Source organism: Thunnus thynnus, chromosome 24 (assembly GCF_963924715.1).
Source record: "Thunnus thynnus chromosome 24, fThuThy2.1, whole genome shotgun sequence".
In the NCBI taxonomy this organism is placed as follows: domain Eukaryota; kingdom Metazoa; phylum Chordata; class Actinopteri; order Scombriformes; family Scombridae; genus Thunnus; species Thunnus thynnus.
Genome location: NC_089540.1, coordinates 10,232,274 through 10,250,090, shown reverse-complemented (window position 1 = coordinate 10,250,090; position 17,817 = coordinate 10,232,274). Strand labels below are relative to the sequence as shown.

The window sequence follows — 17,817 nt, the reverse complement described above, 5'->3', positions numbered from 1 at the left end:
AACATTCTTGGTCGTCAGGATGCATTCCCCCTGCGATGATGGACAAATTTAGTGATATCAGTCTGAAAATCACGGGACTTAGCTGTTATGAAGAAAGAAGTCAAGATTATGAATTTGAGAGGTGTGTGAGTTTCCTTTGTTACTAAACAAAGGGGAAACAGCATCTGATAGTAACATTCTTGATTGTCAGGATGAGTTCCCACTGCTATGATGGACAAATTAATGGATATCCGTCTGCAAATTACAGGACTCAAGTGCTGTCAGGAAGAAAATCAGAGGACTTAGTTGTTATGAGGAAACATGTCAGCAGTATGAACTTGACAGGTGTGTGAGCTTCCGTTCCTACTAAACACAGGGGGAACAGTATCTGACAGTAACATTCTTGGTCGTCAGGATGTGTTCCCCCTGCTATGATGGACAAATTTAGTGATATCAGTCTGAAAATCACAAAACTTAGTTGTTATGAGGAAATGACTCAAGATTATCAATTTCAGAGGTGTGTGAGCTTCCTTTGTTACTAAACAAAGGGGGAACAGTATCTGACAGTAACATTCTTGGTCATCAGGATGCGTTCCCCCTGCTATCATGGACAAATTAATGGATATCAGTCTGCAAATCACAGGACTCAAATGCTGTGAGGAAACAAGTCATCAATATGAATTTGACGGGTGTGTGAGCTTCCTTTGTTACTAAACACAGGGGGAACAGTATCTGACAGTAACATTCATGGTTGTCAGGATGAGTTCCCCCTGCTATGATGGACAAATTTATTGATATCAATCTGAAAATCACAGGACTTAGCTGTTATGAGGACAGAAGTCAAGATTATGAATTTGAGAGGTGTGTGAGCTTCCTTTGCTACTAAACAAAGGGGAAACAGTATCTGATAGTAACATTCTTGGTCATCAGGATGCGTTCCCGCTGCTATCATGGACAAATTTAAGGATGTAAGTCTGAAATTCACATGACGTAGCTCTTATGGGGAATTAAGTCAGCAGTATGAATTTGAGAGGTGTGTGAGCTTCCTTTCCTACTAAACCCAGGGGGAACAGTATCTGACAGTAACATTCATGGTTGTCAGGATGCGTTCCCCCTGATATGATGGACACATTTAGTGATATCTGTCTGAAAATCACAAGACTTAGCTGGTCTGAGAAAAGAAGTCAAGATTATGAATTTGAGAGGTGTGTGAGCTTCCTTTGTTACTAAACAAAGGGGGAACAGTATCTGACAGTAACATTCTTGGTCATCAGGATGCGTTCCCCCTGCTATCATGGACAAATTAATGGATATCAGTCTGCAAATCACAGGACTCAAATGCTGTGAGGAAACAAGTCATCAATATGAATTTGACGGGTGTGTGAGCTTCCTTTGTTACTAAACGCAGGAGGAACAGTATCTGACAGTAACATTCATGGTTGTCAGGATGAGTTCCCCCTGCTATGATGGACAAATTAATGGATATCAGTCTGAAAATCACAAAACTTAGTTGTTATGAGGAAATGACTCAAGATTATGAATTTGAGAGGTGTGTGAGCTTCCTTTGTTACTAAACAAAGGGGGAACAGTATCTGACAGTAACATTCTTGGTCATCAGGATGCGTTCCCCCTGCTATCATGGACAAATTTAGTGATATCAGTCTGAAAATCACAAGACTTAGCTGTTATGAGGAAAGAAGTCAAGATTATCAATTTCAGAGGCGTGTGAGCTTCCTTTACTACTAGACACAGGGGGAACAGTATCTGACAGTAACATTCTTGGATGTCACAATGCATTCCCCCTGCTAACTCTGCCAGGGTCACGAAAATATGAGGATGAAAATGGATTTCAACTTGTGTTTTACAAGAACAGAGTTTCTTAATCATACTCTCTTTGGCATTTCTTTGGAATCTTGACTGGCTGAGTGGTTGTAGAAAAGGTCTGGTGTTACAAAGGTTCTTGGTTCAATCCTCCAATTCAGCCAGATGAACCCTCACAAGGCCAAAGACAAGTGTGACCACACACAAGCTGCACTGCCTCCAGGTACTAATTCCTTATTTTCATGAAATGTTAAGTGTAACATGAGGGGTGCAAGAACAAAATGTGCATGAGATAAACCCCTATGTGGTTAACCAGAAGTATAGCTCAATAGGGTGAGTGACAGGTAATAAGTACCTAAACATGTGGTTGTTGGTTCAATCCCCACTCAGGGATAAAGATCTTCTTGGTTGCTCTGCCTGTAATGTTGCTTTACAAAGTATTGATATTGGCTCCAACCAAATACAGAGTACATATATCTAAGTATAAGAGTGCATATAAAGTATAAGAGTACATATATAAGTATCACAGCAGTCTACAACAGTATGGAGACACTGAGTGTCATTTGAGAATTTTGCATTTTATCCCGATAGGCAGGCGGTGGCTTTGTGTATTAATAATGACAGAACATAATAAGCAACAAACATGCGATGGCAAGAGACTTCCAACATTTTTAAAAACTTGTTCGCACCTTCATGCATCAGTAAAACTTTAGCTGAGTAGGACTTTTTGCTGCATAACCCCCTGCTTCCATATCTGCAGAACATCGGGGGAGGACAAGGCCCCCCCCCTTACCCACCCATGTGGGACACAGTTTTTTTGCTCCAGTTACTGATGGAGGAGAGGGATCGAACCAGCCACCTCACGTCCGCAGACGTATCTGAGATCTGTGTTGACGAAGCCGTCACTCCACCAGGTCCCCTTCACACTCACAGATCTTCTCTAAGCGCTTTTAAACTTCTCCTCTGAGTCATCACTTTCTAAATTCACTGACAGAGTCGGGATCGAACCCACAACCTTAAAAATTCAATGTAGCTGTTCAACACAGTGAGCTACAAGATCAGATCATGTTAAACTGGCTTCATGTCAGGTTTTCAGTCCTCTGCAGTAAGGCTGAGTTTAAGAAGAAAACATCTGTGACAGAGTGAGGATTGAACCCAACACCTCAAAGTTTCAATGTTGTGAACCAGTGAACAGTGAACCACAAGGTCAGATGGTCAAAAAAGGTTTTCACCAGAGCTTTTCTGCCTTCAGCAGTGTGTCTGACATAAAACATTGAAAGGCAGTGTCAGGATTGAACCTATGACCATAAAGCTTCTGACAGGCTGTCTAACACAGGGAGCCACAGGGGCAGATGGTGTCCACCAATCTTCACCAGAGATTTTCAATCTTCAGCAGTTTAGCTGATCTGAAAAAGCTTAATGACAGACTGAGTATTGAACCCACAACTTCAAGAACTTCAACCAGCTGCCCAAGAGACTGAGCTACTGAAAGAATATGTTGCCAGAGCATTTTTGTCTTTAATCAAGGTACTGGCCAAAACTTGAACCAACAACCATAAATATTAGCCACTTTTACCAAAGATTTTTAATCTTCAATTGAGAAGCTAACATTCAAAACTTGTCTGTCACTGTGCAACACAGTGAGCTACAGATTCACACTGACACAATGTTTTCAACTCTTCAATCCACAACTTCAACAAGTTTAAACAGCTGCCAAACAGACTGAGCTACTGGACAAGGACAATCATTACTCAAGATATTGGCTTTTATGAATCTCCATGTAGCTCTGGCTTGAACTTAAAAACCTTTGAGTGGCAATTTAATACAATGAGTTTCAAGGGTCTAAATCATTGCTCAAGTCAGGATTGAACCCACAACTTTAAAACTACAGTGTTGCAGTCAAACACAGTGAGCTAAAGATCTAGACTGATGATTGGCTCTTGGTTGAACCCACAACATCAACAAAGTCAGAAAGTCACCACAAGGGTGGGTAACACCCCACTCCACGTAAAAAACTGTTTCAGTGCAGACACCTGTTTGAACCACCAGGACCAGTTTGTCCGTAACACCAGGCAGCCAAGCTTGAGGTGGCTTGTTTCAGTGAGGCCACAAATATTTATTTCCATTTTCATCTATTTATTTAATGACAGACTAAAAGCAGTGTTAATGTTGGATTAGGGGGCATTCTCTACAAGTGTATAAAAGGAAAACAGGAGATTAAGAAACTCTGTTCTTTTAAAGCAGTTGAAATCCATTGTCATCCTCATATTTTCGTGACCCTGGTAGAGTTAACAATATATTCCTTGGAACAGGGTCATTTTGACACTGTAAGACTGTCAGTGTGATGCTAAATCACTTAAAATGTGATAAAACATATTTATATCTAAAACGCTTCTTGTTCCTGCAGCGTTTCATAACGTTTCATGAAAAAATGTTATTGTAATTTGGGACAGTATCTCTTGTGCACAATGACACCTGGGGGCTGTCTGGTGGTGTTGGGGAGGGGAGGGTGGTGCACTTTCTTGTTGGGAGGGTTTATCTGGCTGGGTTGAGGACACATGCTACTCAAAGGTTTTAAGGTTGAAGCCAGAGCTATTTGGATCTTCAATCTTCATGAGTGTGTCTGACTTTAAAAAACCCACTGAAAGTATTGGGATTGAACCCATTACCTTTAAACTTCAAAGAAGCTGTCTAACACAGTGAGCTTCACAACTAGATGGTGTAGAAGAGTTTTCATTGGAGTTGTTCAACCTTCAGAAGTGTGACTGATTGAGGACTGAACCCACAACTTTATAGACTTAAAACAACTGCCAAACAGACTGAGCTACTACACCAGAAAAGTGAGATCTCAAGATATTTTGACATCTTAATTACAGCTGCTAACTTTAAAAATCCATTGCTTAAGTTGGGATTGAACCCACAACTTTAAGACTACAGTGTTGCAATCAAACACAGTGAGCTAAAGATCTGGACTGATGATTGGCTCTTGGTTGAACCCACAACATCAACAAAGTCAGAAAGTCACCACAAGGGTGGGTAACACCCCACTCCACGTAAAACCGCTTCAGTGCAGACACCTGTTTGAACCACCAGGACCAGTTTGTCCATAACACCAGGCAGCCAGGCTGTGAGGTGGCTTGTTTCAGTGAGGCCACACCCCTGTCTCCTGCATGTTTAAGGACTCTACAGGTGCAACTGCTTGTGCTCTCTACTAAAACATTTAACTGATTTAGCATCACAGTGTCAAAATCACCCTGTTCCAAGGGTGATGTTGTTAATTCTGCCATGTGGTGAAAGTTACATTAATGTACATTTTCCATGGGTGGGTGGATGGATTAACTGGCTTAGTGGCTAGAGAAAAGGGCTGGTGTCCACAAGGCAATGGTGTCTTCAACCCAGCCAGATAAAGCCTCCCAACAAGAAAGTGCACCACCCGTCCCTCCCAAACACCACCAGACCACCCCCAGGTGTCAACGTGCACAAGAGATACTGTCCCAAGTTACAATAACAACAATTGTTTATGAAACATTAAGTGTAACATAAAGGCTGCAGAAACAAGATGTGTTTGAGATATAAATGTGTTTTATCAAATTTTAAGTGATTTAGCATCACACTGACAGTCTTACAGTGTCAAAATGACCCTGTTCCAAGGATTATATTGTTAACTCTGCCAGGGTCACAAAAACATGAGGATGAAAATGGATTTCAACTTGTGTTTTACAAGAACAGAGTTTCTTAATCATACTTTCTTTGGCATTTCTTTGGAATCTTGACTGGCTGAGTGGTTGTAGAAAAGGTCTGGTGTTACAAAGGTTCTTGGTTCAATCCCCCAATTCAGCCAGATGAACCCTCACAAGGCCAAAGACAAGTGTGACCACACACAAGCTGCACTGCCTCCATGTGCTAATTCCTTATTTTCATGAAATGTTAAGTGTAACATGAGGGGTGCAAGAACAAAATGTGCATGAGATAAACCCCTATGTGATTAACCAGAAGTATAGCTCAATAGGGTGAGTGACAGGTAATAAGTACCTAAACATGTGGTTGTTGGTTCAATCCCCACTCAGGGATAAAGATCTTCTTGGTTGCTCTGCCTGTAATGTTGCTTTACAAAGTATTGATATTGGCTCCAACCAAATACAGAGTACATATATCTAAGTATAAGAGTGCATATAAAGTATAAGAGTACATATATAAGTATCACAGCAGTCTACAACAGTATGGAGACACTGAGTGTCATTTGAGAATTTTGCATTTTATCCTGATAGGCAGGCGGTGGCTTTGTGTATTAATAATGACAGAACATAATAAGCAACAAACATGCGATGGCAAGAGACTTCCAACATTTTTAAAAACTTGTTCGCACCTTCATGCATCAGTAAAACGTTAGCTGAGTAGGACTTTTTGCTGCATAACCCCCTGCTTCCATATCTGCAGAACATCGGGGGAGGACAAGGCCCCCCCCCTTACCCACCCATGTGGGACACAGTTTTTTTGCTCCAGTTACTGATGGAGGAGAGGGATCGAACCAGCCACCTCACGTCTGCAGACGTATCTGAGATCTGTGTTGACGAAGCCGTCACTCCACCAGGTCCCCTTCACACTCACAGATCTTCTCTAAGCGCTTTTAAACTTCTCCTCTGAGTCATCACTTTCTAAATTCACTGACAGAGTCGGGATCGAACCCACAACCTTAAAAATTCAATGTAGCTGTTCAACACAGTGAGCTACAAGATCAGATCATGTTAAACTGGCTTCATGTCAGGTTTTCAGTCTTCTGCAGTAAGGCTGAGTTTAAGAAGAAAACATCTGTGACAGAGTGAGGATTGAACCCAACACCTCAAAGTTTCAATGTTGTGAACCAGTGAACAGTGAACCACAAGGTCAGATGGTCAAAAAAGGTTTTCACCAGAGCTTTTCTGCCTTCAGCAGTGTGTCTGACATAAAACATTGGAAGGCAGAGTCAGGAATGAACCTATGACCATAAAGCTTCTGACAGGCTGTCTACCACAGGGAGCCACAGGGCCAGATGGTGTCCACCAATCTTCACCAGAGATTTTCAATCTTCAGCAGTTTAGCTGATCTGAAAAAGCTTAATGACAGAATTGAACCCACAACTTCAAGAACTTCAACCAGCTGCCCAAGAGACTGAGCTACTGAAAGAATATGTTGCTAGAGCATTTTTGTCTTTAATCAAGGTACCGGCCAAAACTTGAACCAACAACCATAAATATTAGCCACTTTTACCAAAGATTTTTAATCTTCAATTGAGAAGCTAACATTCAAAACTTGTCTGTCACTGTGCAACACAGTGAGCTACAGATTCACACTGACACAATGTTTTCAACTCTTCAACCCACAACTTCAACAAGTTTAAACAGCTGTCAAACAGACTGAGCTACTGGACAAGGACAATCATTACTCAAGATATTGGCTTTTATGAATCTCCATGTAGCTCTGGCTTGAACTTAAAAACCTTTGAGTGGCAATTTAATACAGTGAGTTTCAAGGGTCTAAATCATTGCTCAAGTCGGGATTGAACCCACAACTTTAAAACTACAGTGTTGCAGTCAAACACAGTGAGCTAAAGATTTGGACTGATAATCAGCTCTTGGTTGAACCCACAACATCAACAAAGTCAGAAAGTCACCACAAGGGTGGGTAACACCCCACTCCACGTAAAACCGCTTCAGTGCAGACACCTGTTTGAACCACCAGGACCAGTTTGTCCATAACACCAGGCAGCCAGGCTGTGAGGTGGCTTGTTTCAGTGAGGCCACACCCCTGTCTCCTGCACGTTTAAGGACTCTACAGGTGCAACTGTTTGTGCTCTCTACTAAAACATTTAACTGATTTAGCATCACAGTGTCAAAATCAACCTGTTCCAAGGATGGTATCCTTAATTCAAATGACACTCTGAATCCTCTTCCTTTCCTGTGGCATTTTAACCTGTGTGTGTGTACTTAGTATTTGTGTGAAGCAGTCTATAGGTAGCAGTATCAATGCTGTATAAGTCAATGTTAAAGACTGAGAGTTAAGAAGAACATCTTCATTGTGCTGCAGGGATTGAACCAACAACTCTACTGTTGCAAAGAGTTAAACATGTGCCACTCATCCTGCTGAGCTATCTCTCTGGAGGGAACCTGTTATGCGTATGTCAAACACATTTTACAGCCTTTATTTGACACTTAAGTAATGAAAAGAGTTTGTGTTGTAATACTAACGTACTTTGGGGAGTTTCAGTGTTAGTGAAGGTTGTTGAATCTTCAGTTGAGAAGCTAACTCTGAAAATGGGAGTCAGGATTGAACCCACAACCTTAAAACTTGAGACTGACTGTGCAACACAGTGAGCTACAGATTGACACTGACACAATGTTTTCATGTGATGTTTTCAGTCCTCAGTGGTGTGGCTGGATTGAAGCCACAGCTTCAACAAAGTCAAAAAGTGAGCAAACAGTTCAAGCTACTGGAGCGGGTCCCTAAAAAGGTGTTTTAACAGAGCATCTAAATCTTAACACCTGTTATTCACTTTAAAAAAAAAAAAAAAAGCCAATAGTGTGAATTGAACCTACAATCTTAAAGCTTGAGTGCAGCAGTCTAACACAATGAGCCACAGAATAAAACTGCTGTTAAGTGGTTCAGCCAAAGGTTTTCAATTTTAATCAAGACAGCTGCTCAAACCAGGATTGAAGTGACAATCTTAAAAGTTTAATGGCACTGTTGAACACAGTGCACCACTGGCTCAGATGGTATAAAGATGATGTCATGAAATGTTTTCAATCTTCAGTGGTGTCTGACTTTTAAGAGGTCTGAGTGATTGAGGATTGAACCCACAACTTCAAAACCTTTAAATACCTTTTAATTACCTTTAAATTTCAACCATCCACCACTACAAAATGATATGTTTTCACTATGCAGGCAGAATTAACAATACAATCCTTGAAATGGGATATTTTGACCCTGTTAAGCTGTCAGTGTGATGCTAAATCAATCAATACTTTTCAATTAAAGTCACTTTGGTTCTTGTCTGAGTATGAATGATATTTAGGAACACAAAAAGTTGATATTCAATCTTCAAGGAGTGTTTCTGTACCCTTGATGTTATACTTAACATTTCATTAACAGACATTTTCTTCTCCATTTACACTTAGCCTAGTGTAGTAAAACTATTAGAAAAAAAGAAAGACAGGACACAAATATTTATTTCCATTTTCATCTATTTATTTAATGACAGACTAAAAGCACTGTTAATGTTGGATTAGGGAGCATTCTCTACAAGTGTATAAAAGGAAAAGCATCAACAATTAAAAATCACTTTGAAACATGATCAGTCTTTTATTAGTGCAACTGTGTTCATAAAAGCCCAGCAGCGTCCTCTGCAGTTTGCAAAGAGAAGTGAAAAAGCTTACAGCACCTGGTATTCCCAGGCGGTCTCCCATCCAAGTACTAACCAGGCCCGACCCTGCTTAGCTTCCGAGATCAGACGAGATCGGGCGTGTTCAGGGTGGTATGGCCGTAAGCGATAGAATCACTCACACACACACTATTTATACATGATGTAACGTCATGTATTCTTCTATTTATGTGTGTGCTGATTGTATGTGTGGCCTGTAGATTGTCTAGATAAAACACATCTTACTAAAAGACTAAATGAGGCTGTAACAGCGCGCTCCTCTCCATGTCTCAGCTGCTTATCTGTACACATTATTATATAACACACAGTCTTTATCATTCTTGTTAATGTTATCAGTGTAATTAGAGGTTCCTGCTCAGAAAATACACTTTTGTCTTTATCTAGGCTACATAAACCCACACAGATGTTCATGATGCCGATGATCGACATCTATAAAAGGTCTGTTTGTGAATCTGTCCTTCGTTTACGGCCATACCACCCTGAACACGCCCGATCTCGTCTGATCTCGGAAGCTAAGCAGGGTCGGGCCTGGTTAGTACTTGGATGGGAGACCGCCTGGGAATACCAGGTGCTGTAAGCTTTTTCACTTCTCTTTGCAAACTGCAGAGGACGCTGCTGCTTCTTTTATGGGTGACAGGACTTAAATAAACGGCTAGATAAAAGGCTTGAAGACCGATGAAAGCAGTCTATGACACTTTTGTTAAGCTTAAAAACAAAGCAGCTCACCACTGGAGGAACAATGTTCACAGGAATTCTGGTAAATGTAAGAACAACAACAACAACAGTATAGTATGTGCAGCAATGTTTATTTATTACCACAAAATAATTACAAAAGTTAGGCATAAAGCTGGCTCACAATTTACAAGGAATCTTACAAAGTCAGAATAAATACCATGTAATGTAAATAAGCAGTTTTGACAAGCTTTGATCGCACTTTTCCCTCCAACAATAGTGGTGTAAGAAAGTGAAGCGTATTCAAGTTTTCAGTGAGTCTGAATAACAACCTCAGCTGAAGTAATGGATGGATCAAAATACAAACAAGGCAGAAATGAGCTGATGTTTGGCAAATGAGAGCTTGAGGGCCTCTTTCAATGAGGTCATCTATGCTTAAAAGACAAAACAGCCCTTAATCTCACTCACCCATCCCTCATCAGTAGTACATGTGGTGTAATTTCATTTTATAAAAACCTGGTGACGTCAAACATTCACACAAAATATATAAAACCGACATGATGAACAGTCCTGATACTGAAACCACAAACTATTTCCTGATGTGCAGGAAAGCCTTCTGTTGCTGACAGTCAGACATCTGGCTCGTATTTGGAGAAATGGCTTGTTGCTCAGGTCATGTTTTCCTGGAGAGGAGAGAAGGACAGCCGGTGAGAGGTCATTGAAAACCAGTTAATTGGACTGGTTAATACATACAGTACATCTGTGGTGACTACATATAATGTAAACGGCTCATTCAGGTGTGAGTATTAGAAAGACATTTGTGGAGAATTGGTATTGTTGACATGTCTTGACTCTAGCTTTTTTAATTGTTGGGATGTGCAATTAAACTAACCTACATTTTATCACCTCTCCATTCTGTTCAGACTTTTAACTAATAACTACAGATGATTGGAATTGCCTCACAAATCGCTCAATGACTCGTAAATGTTAATAGACAGAAAATTCAACATTATACAGTGTGTTTACAGGTAGTGTAAGAGCCACTTAGGCACATATTGACATTTGGTAAATTGTTTGTTGTAATCACATGCTATACAGTATATGTTCTAACATTATTTGAGTTTTGCGAGTTAATCCATAGTATATGTACAGATCAAGTATATTTTTAAAAGGATTATAGGTGTAAACAATTGCCATTTTTGTGTTCTTGTGTGTTAGAATGCAAGAACATATATTTTTGTTGCTTGCACCAGTAGTGTTATTGCAAACGTGCTGCTAAGATGTAGAGGAATCTGCAAATAAGTTTGTATCGAAACAAATTTTTGACTGTGTGCAACGTGTAACATGGGTAGCAACATTTTTGACTAATCACTATTGTGCACATCACGACAACACACCATGGCAGATTTGCTCGTAATAACAAATTGTTTGACAACAATGAAGACAGAAAATTAATACACCAAAGTGTAATGAATCACTGCTGCCTTTAATTTTTTTAATCATTTCATCAGTTCTGACACTATTATTAAACAAATGTTTTGTTCCAGCTTTTTAGATGTGACCATTTTCTGGTTTCTCTTAGGTTTTTATTTTGGTAAACATCTTTCAGTTGTGGACTTGTTGTGGACAAAACAAGATATTTAATGTCACCTTGGGCTTTGGGAAACAGAGATCAATATTTTTAACCATTTTATAAACCAAACAACTAATCGATTAATCGAGAAAATAATGGTTAGTTGCAACCCTAAAATGTTTCATGACTAGGTGCAGTACCTGTGTACAGCAGCTCCTCTCCTCTGCTCAGTCTTCCTTCTTATTATCAATGAGCTCCTGCGTCTGCTGGGCCAGCCTCCTCCTCTCAGCCTGCTGCTTCTTCAGGGCCTCCTCTGCTTTCTTACTCTGGTAGATCTTCACCCCGGCGAACGCCAAACACAGCAGCAGTGTCTTCAGGCCCAGGATGTACAAGAGGACAGGGACATTGTCCAAAGCCTGAGAACAGACAAAGACCAAGAGCCGCAAAGTTCAGAAACTTCTCCAGCGACTGCAGGACATAGCTTTTTGTCCTGGTCAACTTTTTGTTACTTGTCAGTAGCAGATGAAAGAAAGCAAGAGAAAGCTCTGGAACAGTCTGGCATCCTGGTGAAGATGTGTCTTACCCCCTCCCCTAATTCCCCCCAGGAGGTCTCAGCTGTCTGGATGGGAGGTGGGAGTTAATTTTGTCACAGAGTAAGGAGGAGGGGATGATGTGTGTGTGAAAGAGAGAAGCAGCTGCACACCATGTGCTTTCTAGGGCTTTAGCTGTATGGCAGTCATGCACACACAGTTTCACCTGTCCAAATTTCAGTCAAAAATCTGATAATTTTAACATTCCTATACAAAACAAAAACTCCACACAATAGATTTCAAGACATGTTTTTCCCACCACAGAGCACTCTTTAATTCGGCATACATGCAATCTATCAGGTGGCATTTATTTCAATAAATGTGTAGCTGTTAAAACAGCTTTAGGTGTCATTCTCATCTAGTTTCCAGGTTTAACGTTAGTTTTAATGCATTTCAAAGCCGAAGTGTCGCACCTGTTTTATTTAGCCACTAAATGAATGTATGGCAACGCCTGACAATACAAGACAGCTCACAACATGCAAAGACAGCGTGACAGGAAGTAGTTTTTACTGTAACACTGCTGTTTTACTCTGGAGATAAATATGAAGTTTGTCGCAGTTGTGACAGATAACGGATAACTGCTACAGTAACGTTAGCATGACGCTAGTGACAGTTGAGTGAGACAACCTAACCTTTTATGAAGAAAAGAAAAACGAAAACTGAACACGTATACTGTAATAACAAAAAATAAACTTGATGTTTATGAAAGAGTATATTGCATTTTGTTTACCTTCCAGTTGATCATTTTTGCGTCTTTACTGCTTAAGTTTCGTCACTGTGGCAGCGACACAGCTTTTAAGTACTGCTTTGGAGAAGGCGGGACTTGAAGTGACAGGCCAATCGAAATACAGTCTCTGTCGAACGTCATCTGTTACGCAACCACGTCTCAACGTCTCTTTATACGGCTGTGGTCTCAATATGAATTCACTACTCAAATTAATTACTAGTTTCAATAAACAATAATCATAATTTATGAAGAGATTAAGATAATAATAATAATTATTATTATTATGATAAGTGATGATAAATAAAGTCTCTTCTTTGCAATAATATTCAATATTGCAAGAAAGATCATCTCTATTCAGGGTCAATTTTGGCTCCTACATTTCCGGCCCCTAATTGTAAGACAATAAAGCTGACAGTTACTCCAGATATATACACAAAAGAGCCAAAAACGTATAATGCATAGTTTGTTTAAAAGTTAATAATTCGTTTTTGGAGAGTTTATTATATTGTTCTTTTGTAACACTTTTTCATCCAATCAACCTTTAATGAACCTTAACAAAAGCTCAGAACGGTGGGTAATAAACCCTTTAAAAAATTTGTTTGGTTGGTTTAATTGTGAGAAAGTCCAACATGTAAAATAATGTTTCTCACATTTAAGTGAATGAAACCTAAACCTTTTCTATTCTTAAAGTGTAGAGGACTAAGAAAAGGGTGTGAAGCTGACTCAGTCACTGGGGTATTCGTAGATGGTGGGGATGACAGCCAGAACAGTAGGGATTGAAGAAGTGGTTTTAACTATGATGAGATTGTTTCTGTGTGGACTGTGAGTACATTTTGGTTTTGCACACTGCCTTTCAGTAATCGTAACAGGAATAAATTAATTTGTGAGGGAAACAAAACCAGCTCCAGCAGGACCCACATTGTCTGGAACAGGACTATGAAATACACCGCCAGGATGCTGAGCAGGGTCTTGCTGAGGAGACCATCAGTTAAAACTAAAAGCAACAAAGATATTTGCAAATCAGTTTTCCTGTTCCTTTCCTGCTAAAATGCAGCCCATCATATTTGAGTAAGTCCCACTCAGTCCAGAATGAATCAAAGTGACTAATAAAACCAAGTCCAGTTGCAGCAGAGACGTTTTGCATCCACAGGTGCAGACTAAAAAGACAGCTAAAACGTTCAAAGCTTTTCGTCATAGTGGGAGTGGGACCAGACAGGACACACCTCCTCCCCAGGCTTTCAACTATGGAGGCTAGAGACTCAAGTTCATAATGAAGCTCAATAAAATCAATTGTCTTGCCTCCAGAGAGACAGGATGCAATAGCACCAGGAAACTTTACGAATTTGATGATAGAGTCTCCAACAACTAAAATCTCACGCCGCTCAGTTTCAGGGTTGCCTTTGTAAACTGAAAGCTTTGATCCGATATTATGGCCGATCAATAACAAGCTAGCTGAGTGCAGGTGAGCTGAGTTGTCGATTACCTGATTTGATGCTTGTGTGGGGGGAGGCCCTGGGATAAGACCTCATTATGTTATCTTTTCCATGTTTTGACGCAGGTCTTCCTGCATGAAGAGGTTTACTTCAACTGATGTGAGGTCTGGCCTCTCACCGCACATCAACTGGAACAGCTGCATATTGATACAGCAAGGTCCTGGTCCACTATGTCTGTTATCAGCTTTTCAGCCGTGTAATATTTATTTGCTGCTAGGGCGTGTTGGTTATAGGTGAAGACCAGGTCCCCAAGCTTCCCCTTAAACACTCCAAGGGAGCTCTGAATATCCAACATCAGTAATCTGCAAGAAAATATAAAGGGAAAATATTTTGTCTAATTTCGTTGAATTATATTATACTAAATATATATAATTATTACATACTATGCAATAATTATTATAAGAGCCCACAGTAAAGCATTCACTGTATTACATTATTCACAAGTAAGATGGGAGTTTAACTTACCTATAAAATTCCCTCCTTGGGCCACCATGGTCATCAGCCTTTTCAGACACAAATTCAATGTTGGGAACTTTAAGCCAGTCACCATCTACCATTGAGCCAACTTGCCATTGTCCATGTTTGACATATACATCTGCATTTAGTCATTTTGTCATTTCAGGTCTGCAATTGCTCTCTTGACCACCAGCAGTACTTATCCCACTCTTTTGGCTGATATTCACCAGATACTACACATATACTTACCATTTCTGCAACTGTTTCTAGTTCTGTTTGTCTGCATGAGCAAATGTCATCCCTTGAACTCCATTGTTTGTCTTGAATGCTAACCAGTTGCTGTTTGAGAGTATTGTAAAGTAAGAGATTGTTTAAATCTACAACTGGTCAGCTGAGTCTGCTCCTGGGTGTAAGTTGTTTAAGAAATGATAACTTAAATGTATTTATTATTTAGTATCACAATTGCAATTAAAAAGTGCAAATTGTTCCTTGTTACATCCTGGTACCTTTTTCAGCTTTGCAGCAGTTTCTCCAAGTGAATCCATCGGTAGTGTCCTCTTTTCAGATGTATATATTACCTGTATGAAACATAAAAAAACCCCAAAGATTATTGTGCATGTAAGTATACGCTTGTCCACCATATTGACTTTTATTTTATTAGCTTTTATACTACTACTGCTGCTACAGCTGCTACTGTATGTGGTCTTAAACAAGAACATCTTCCACATTTAATGACTTTGGCATCAAGGTGCAAGATGAAGAGTTTACAAAGCTGAACATAAACTCAAAAAAAAACAACCACTTGATCTTTTACTGTATGGTATATTGTATGGAACATGTCAATATGTGCTCCCAGTTGCTGAAAAAGCAATACTTACAACCAGGAACCAGTGATGGTGTTCATTTACGACAGCAACAGCATTTTTTGTAATGTGTGGGGTCCCACTGAAATATATAATATAAAAGCAGTAATGACTTTAAAGTGTAAGTATGGTGTTTAGAAGACACTGGCTGCTGTAGCCCATAGCCATTTAACAATTAATTATTAAAATTAAAAATGTTATGTGGTCGTTAAAGGGTTTGACTTCAAGAACGTTTGTTTGCTATCGGTAAAATCGGTAAATGGGCCCATTGTCTTGTTATTGGTTTCAAAAACTGATTATACTTTTGTACCCAGACCTCCTTCATGCTGATGAATGTAAAAAACTTTGCAATCCTGAGAGTAAAACAACAGGCACATTCAGGCAAACGAGGTAAGGCACATTATGTCTGACAAATTAGCAATTAAATCACAAAACAACTGCAAGCACAGAGAGAGATAGTGAGTAAGGGTGTATTTGACCCACATACCGTGCTTTCTAAGTCGTTCAGTGCGTCTGTTTTTCACAAAAACTCCAGAAATGCACACTAGATGCCGACGTCAGGGGTTAAATTACATGCACACAGCTGATAACATTAACACTGCAGAACTTGGTCCCGGTTGTTTTATACACGCTGAAGTTGGCTTCCGATTCGTAGCTCAGCTTCTTATTGGACTTTTCCGGTCCACCTTAAATAAAAGTGGCATAGTGCCTGTAGAGGGCGTTGTTGAGTAATATTTAAGGTAATTCATGAATTGAAAAACGTATCAAATAGGGGGGGGAAATGAAATGAGAATGAATCATAGAATGAAATAGTCTTTAATTGATTTACAATCCTAAATTTCATCATGTTAACTGTAGCATTTTTTCTTATTGGCCTCACTCATGGTAAGCTGATTTTCAGTCTTATTGCTATTTCTGCTTATTTGCTGTGGTCCTACCTGCTCAGTATTAAAAAGTCTCAGGAAACCAATACCCCAATATGACAGGGGACATCACAGTGTATCATAATCCTGACTTTTATTCATTTTTACTAGAGCATTTTTCCCTTATTGACCTTTTTTTTAGTGAAAATGCAAAAAAGAGAGATCTCGCTGCTTTTTTCACGTCTAGACCACATTGGACTAGGTCAAGATCAAAAACTACTATGACTAGTCAAATCTGGACTAGATTATCCCAGAGAGGCTAAAGATTATCTAAAACACAGTTTCAGATCTGTGAAAGCATTATCCTATTTGTGAAAGCTGAAAAGGGGTGATTTCACTGCTTTTTTCACATCTAGACCACATCGGACCAGGTTTCGATCAAAAACTACTGTTCATACACCTGTAAAATTTCGACTAGATTATCACAGAGAGGCTAAAGACTCTTTAAAACAGTTTCATATTTGTGAAACCTTTATTCTATTTGTGAAAACTGAAAAAAGAGAGATTTCACCGATATTTCTCCATCCAGACCACATTGTTCCTAGACCAATAAGAAAAAAATACTACAGTTAAAATGATCAAAATTTAGGATTGTATATCAATTAAAGGCCATTTCATTACATGATTCATTCTCATTTCATCTTCCCCCTATTTTCAGCTCATGAATTACCTTTAAAAATGACTCAACAACGCCATCTGCAGGCGTTATGCCACTTTTAAGGTGGTTTCGAGTCAGAAGCTACGAATCGGAACCCAACTTCAGTGTCATTTGATGTGTTTTCGCCTACGCATTTTTTAATGAAATTACTGGTATGTTTACACAGCTTGCTAACAATGATTTATAATCGTGCAAATCCGTCTCAGACATCTTATTCCATTTGTTCTCGTTATATGGAATAAATACCTATCTGGCGCCTCTCACACATGCGTAGTCACGGTGGCCGAGAGGTTAAGGCGTTGGACTCGAAATCCAATGGGGTTTCCCCGCACAGGTTCGAATCCTGTTCGTGACGATGTTTCATTTATGCCATCTTTTTGAATTTTTTTTCATCCAAAGTCATTTATATTTTTTACCATTCACAATTTCTTAGCTCAATCCATTTGCTCCCCCATCGTGTATATCACATTTAAATTTACAAGCAAGCTCTAACAACCCCAAAGACAAATACTGTAACACTTTATTTTAGTGAGACAATATATATATACACAAATTTAGTAATTTGCAGAGAGGTTGGTGCAATTTGGTACAAATTATTAGAAAAAACAGAAAAAGCGTGTCATTGGTTTAGTTTTTTTTTACTTCCTG

At 39.5% G+C, this 17,817-nt stretch overlaps 1 protein-coding gene and 3 non-coding genes across 4 annotated transcripts; 2 read left to right on the top strand and 2 right to left on the bottom strand.

Annotated features, from left to right (window-relative positions):
• Positions 1 to 9,202: 9,202 nt before the first annotated feature.
• Positions 9,203 to 9,321, bottom strand: LOC137177894 (5S ribosomal RNA). The gene has a single exon (XR_010926510.1). It is a non-coding gene; the product is annotated as a 5S ribosomal RNA (ribosomal RNA).
• A 354-nt stretch (positions 9,322 to 9,675) lies between these two features.
• LOC137177923 (5S ribosomal RNA) lies at positions 9,676 to 9,794 on the top strand. The gene has a single exon (XR_010926538.1). It is a non-coding gene; the product is annotated as a 5S ribosomal RNA (ribosomal RNA).
• Positions 9,795 to 10,001: 207 nt separating this feature from the next.
• Positions 10,002 to 12,921, bottom strand: LOC137176883 (small integral membrane protein 11-like). Its single transcript, XM_067582899.1, has 3 exons — positions 12,780 to 12,921; positions 11,660 to 11,875; positions 10,002 to 10,569 (listed from the first exon to the last, which is right to left on the bottom strand). The coding sequence occupies exons 1-2, from the start codon at positions 12,792 to 12,794 to the stop codon at positions 11,687 to 11,689; spliced, it is 204 nt and encodes a 67-aa protein (XP_067439000.1). The 5' UTR covers positions 12,795 to 12,921; the 3' UTR covers positions 10,002 to 10,569; positions 11,660 to 11,686.
• Positions 12,922 to 17,442: 4,521 nt separating this feature from the next.
• Positions 17,443 to 17,524, top strand: trnas-cga (transfer RNA serine (anticodon CGA)). The gene has a single exon. It is a non-coding gene; the product is annotated as a tRNA-Ser (tRNA).
• Positions 17,525 to 17,817: the final 293 nt, after the last annotated feature.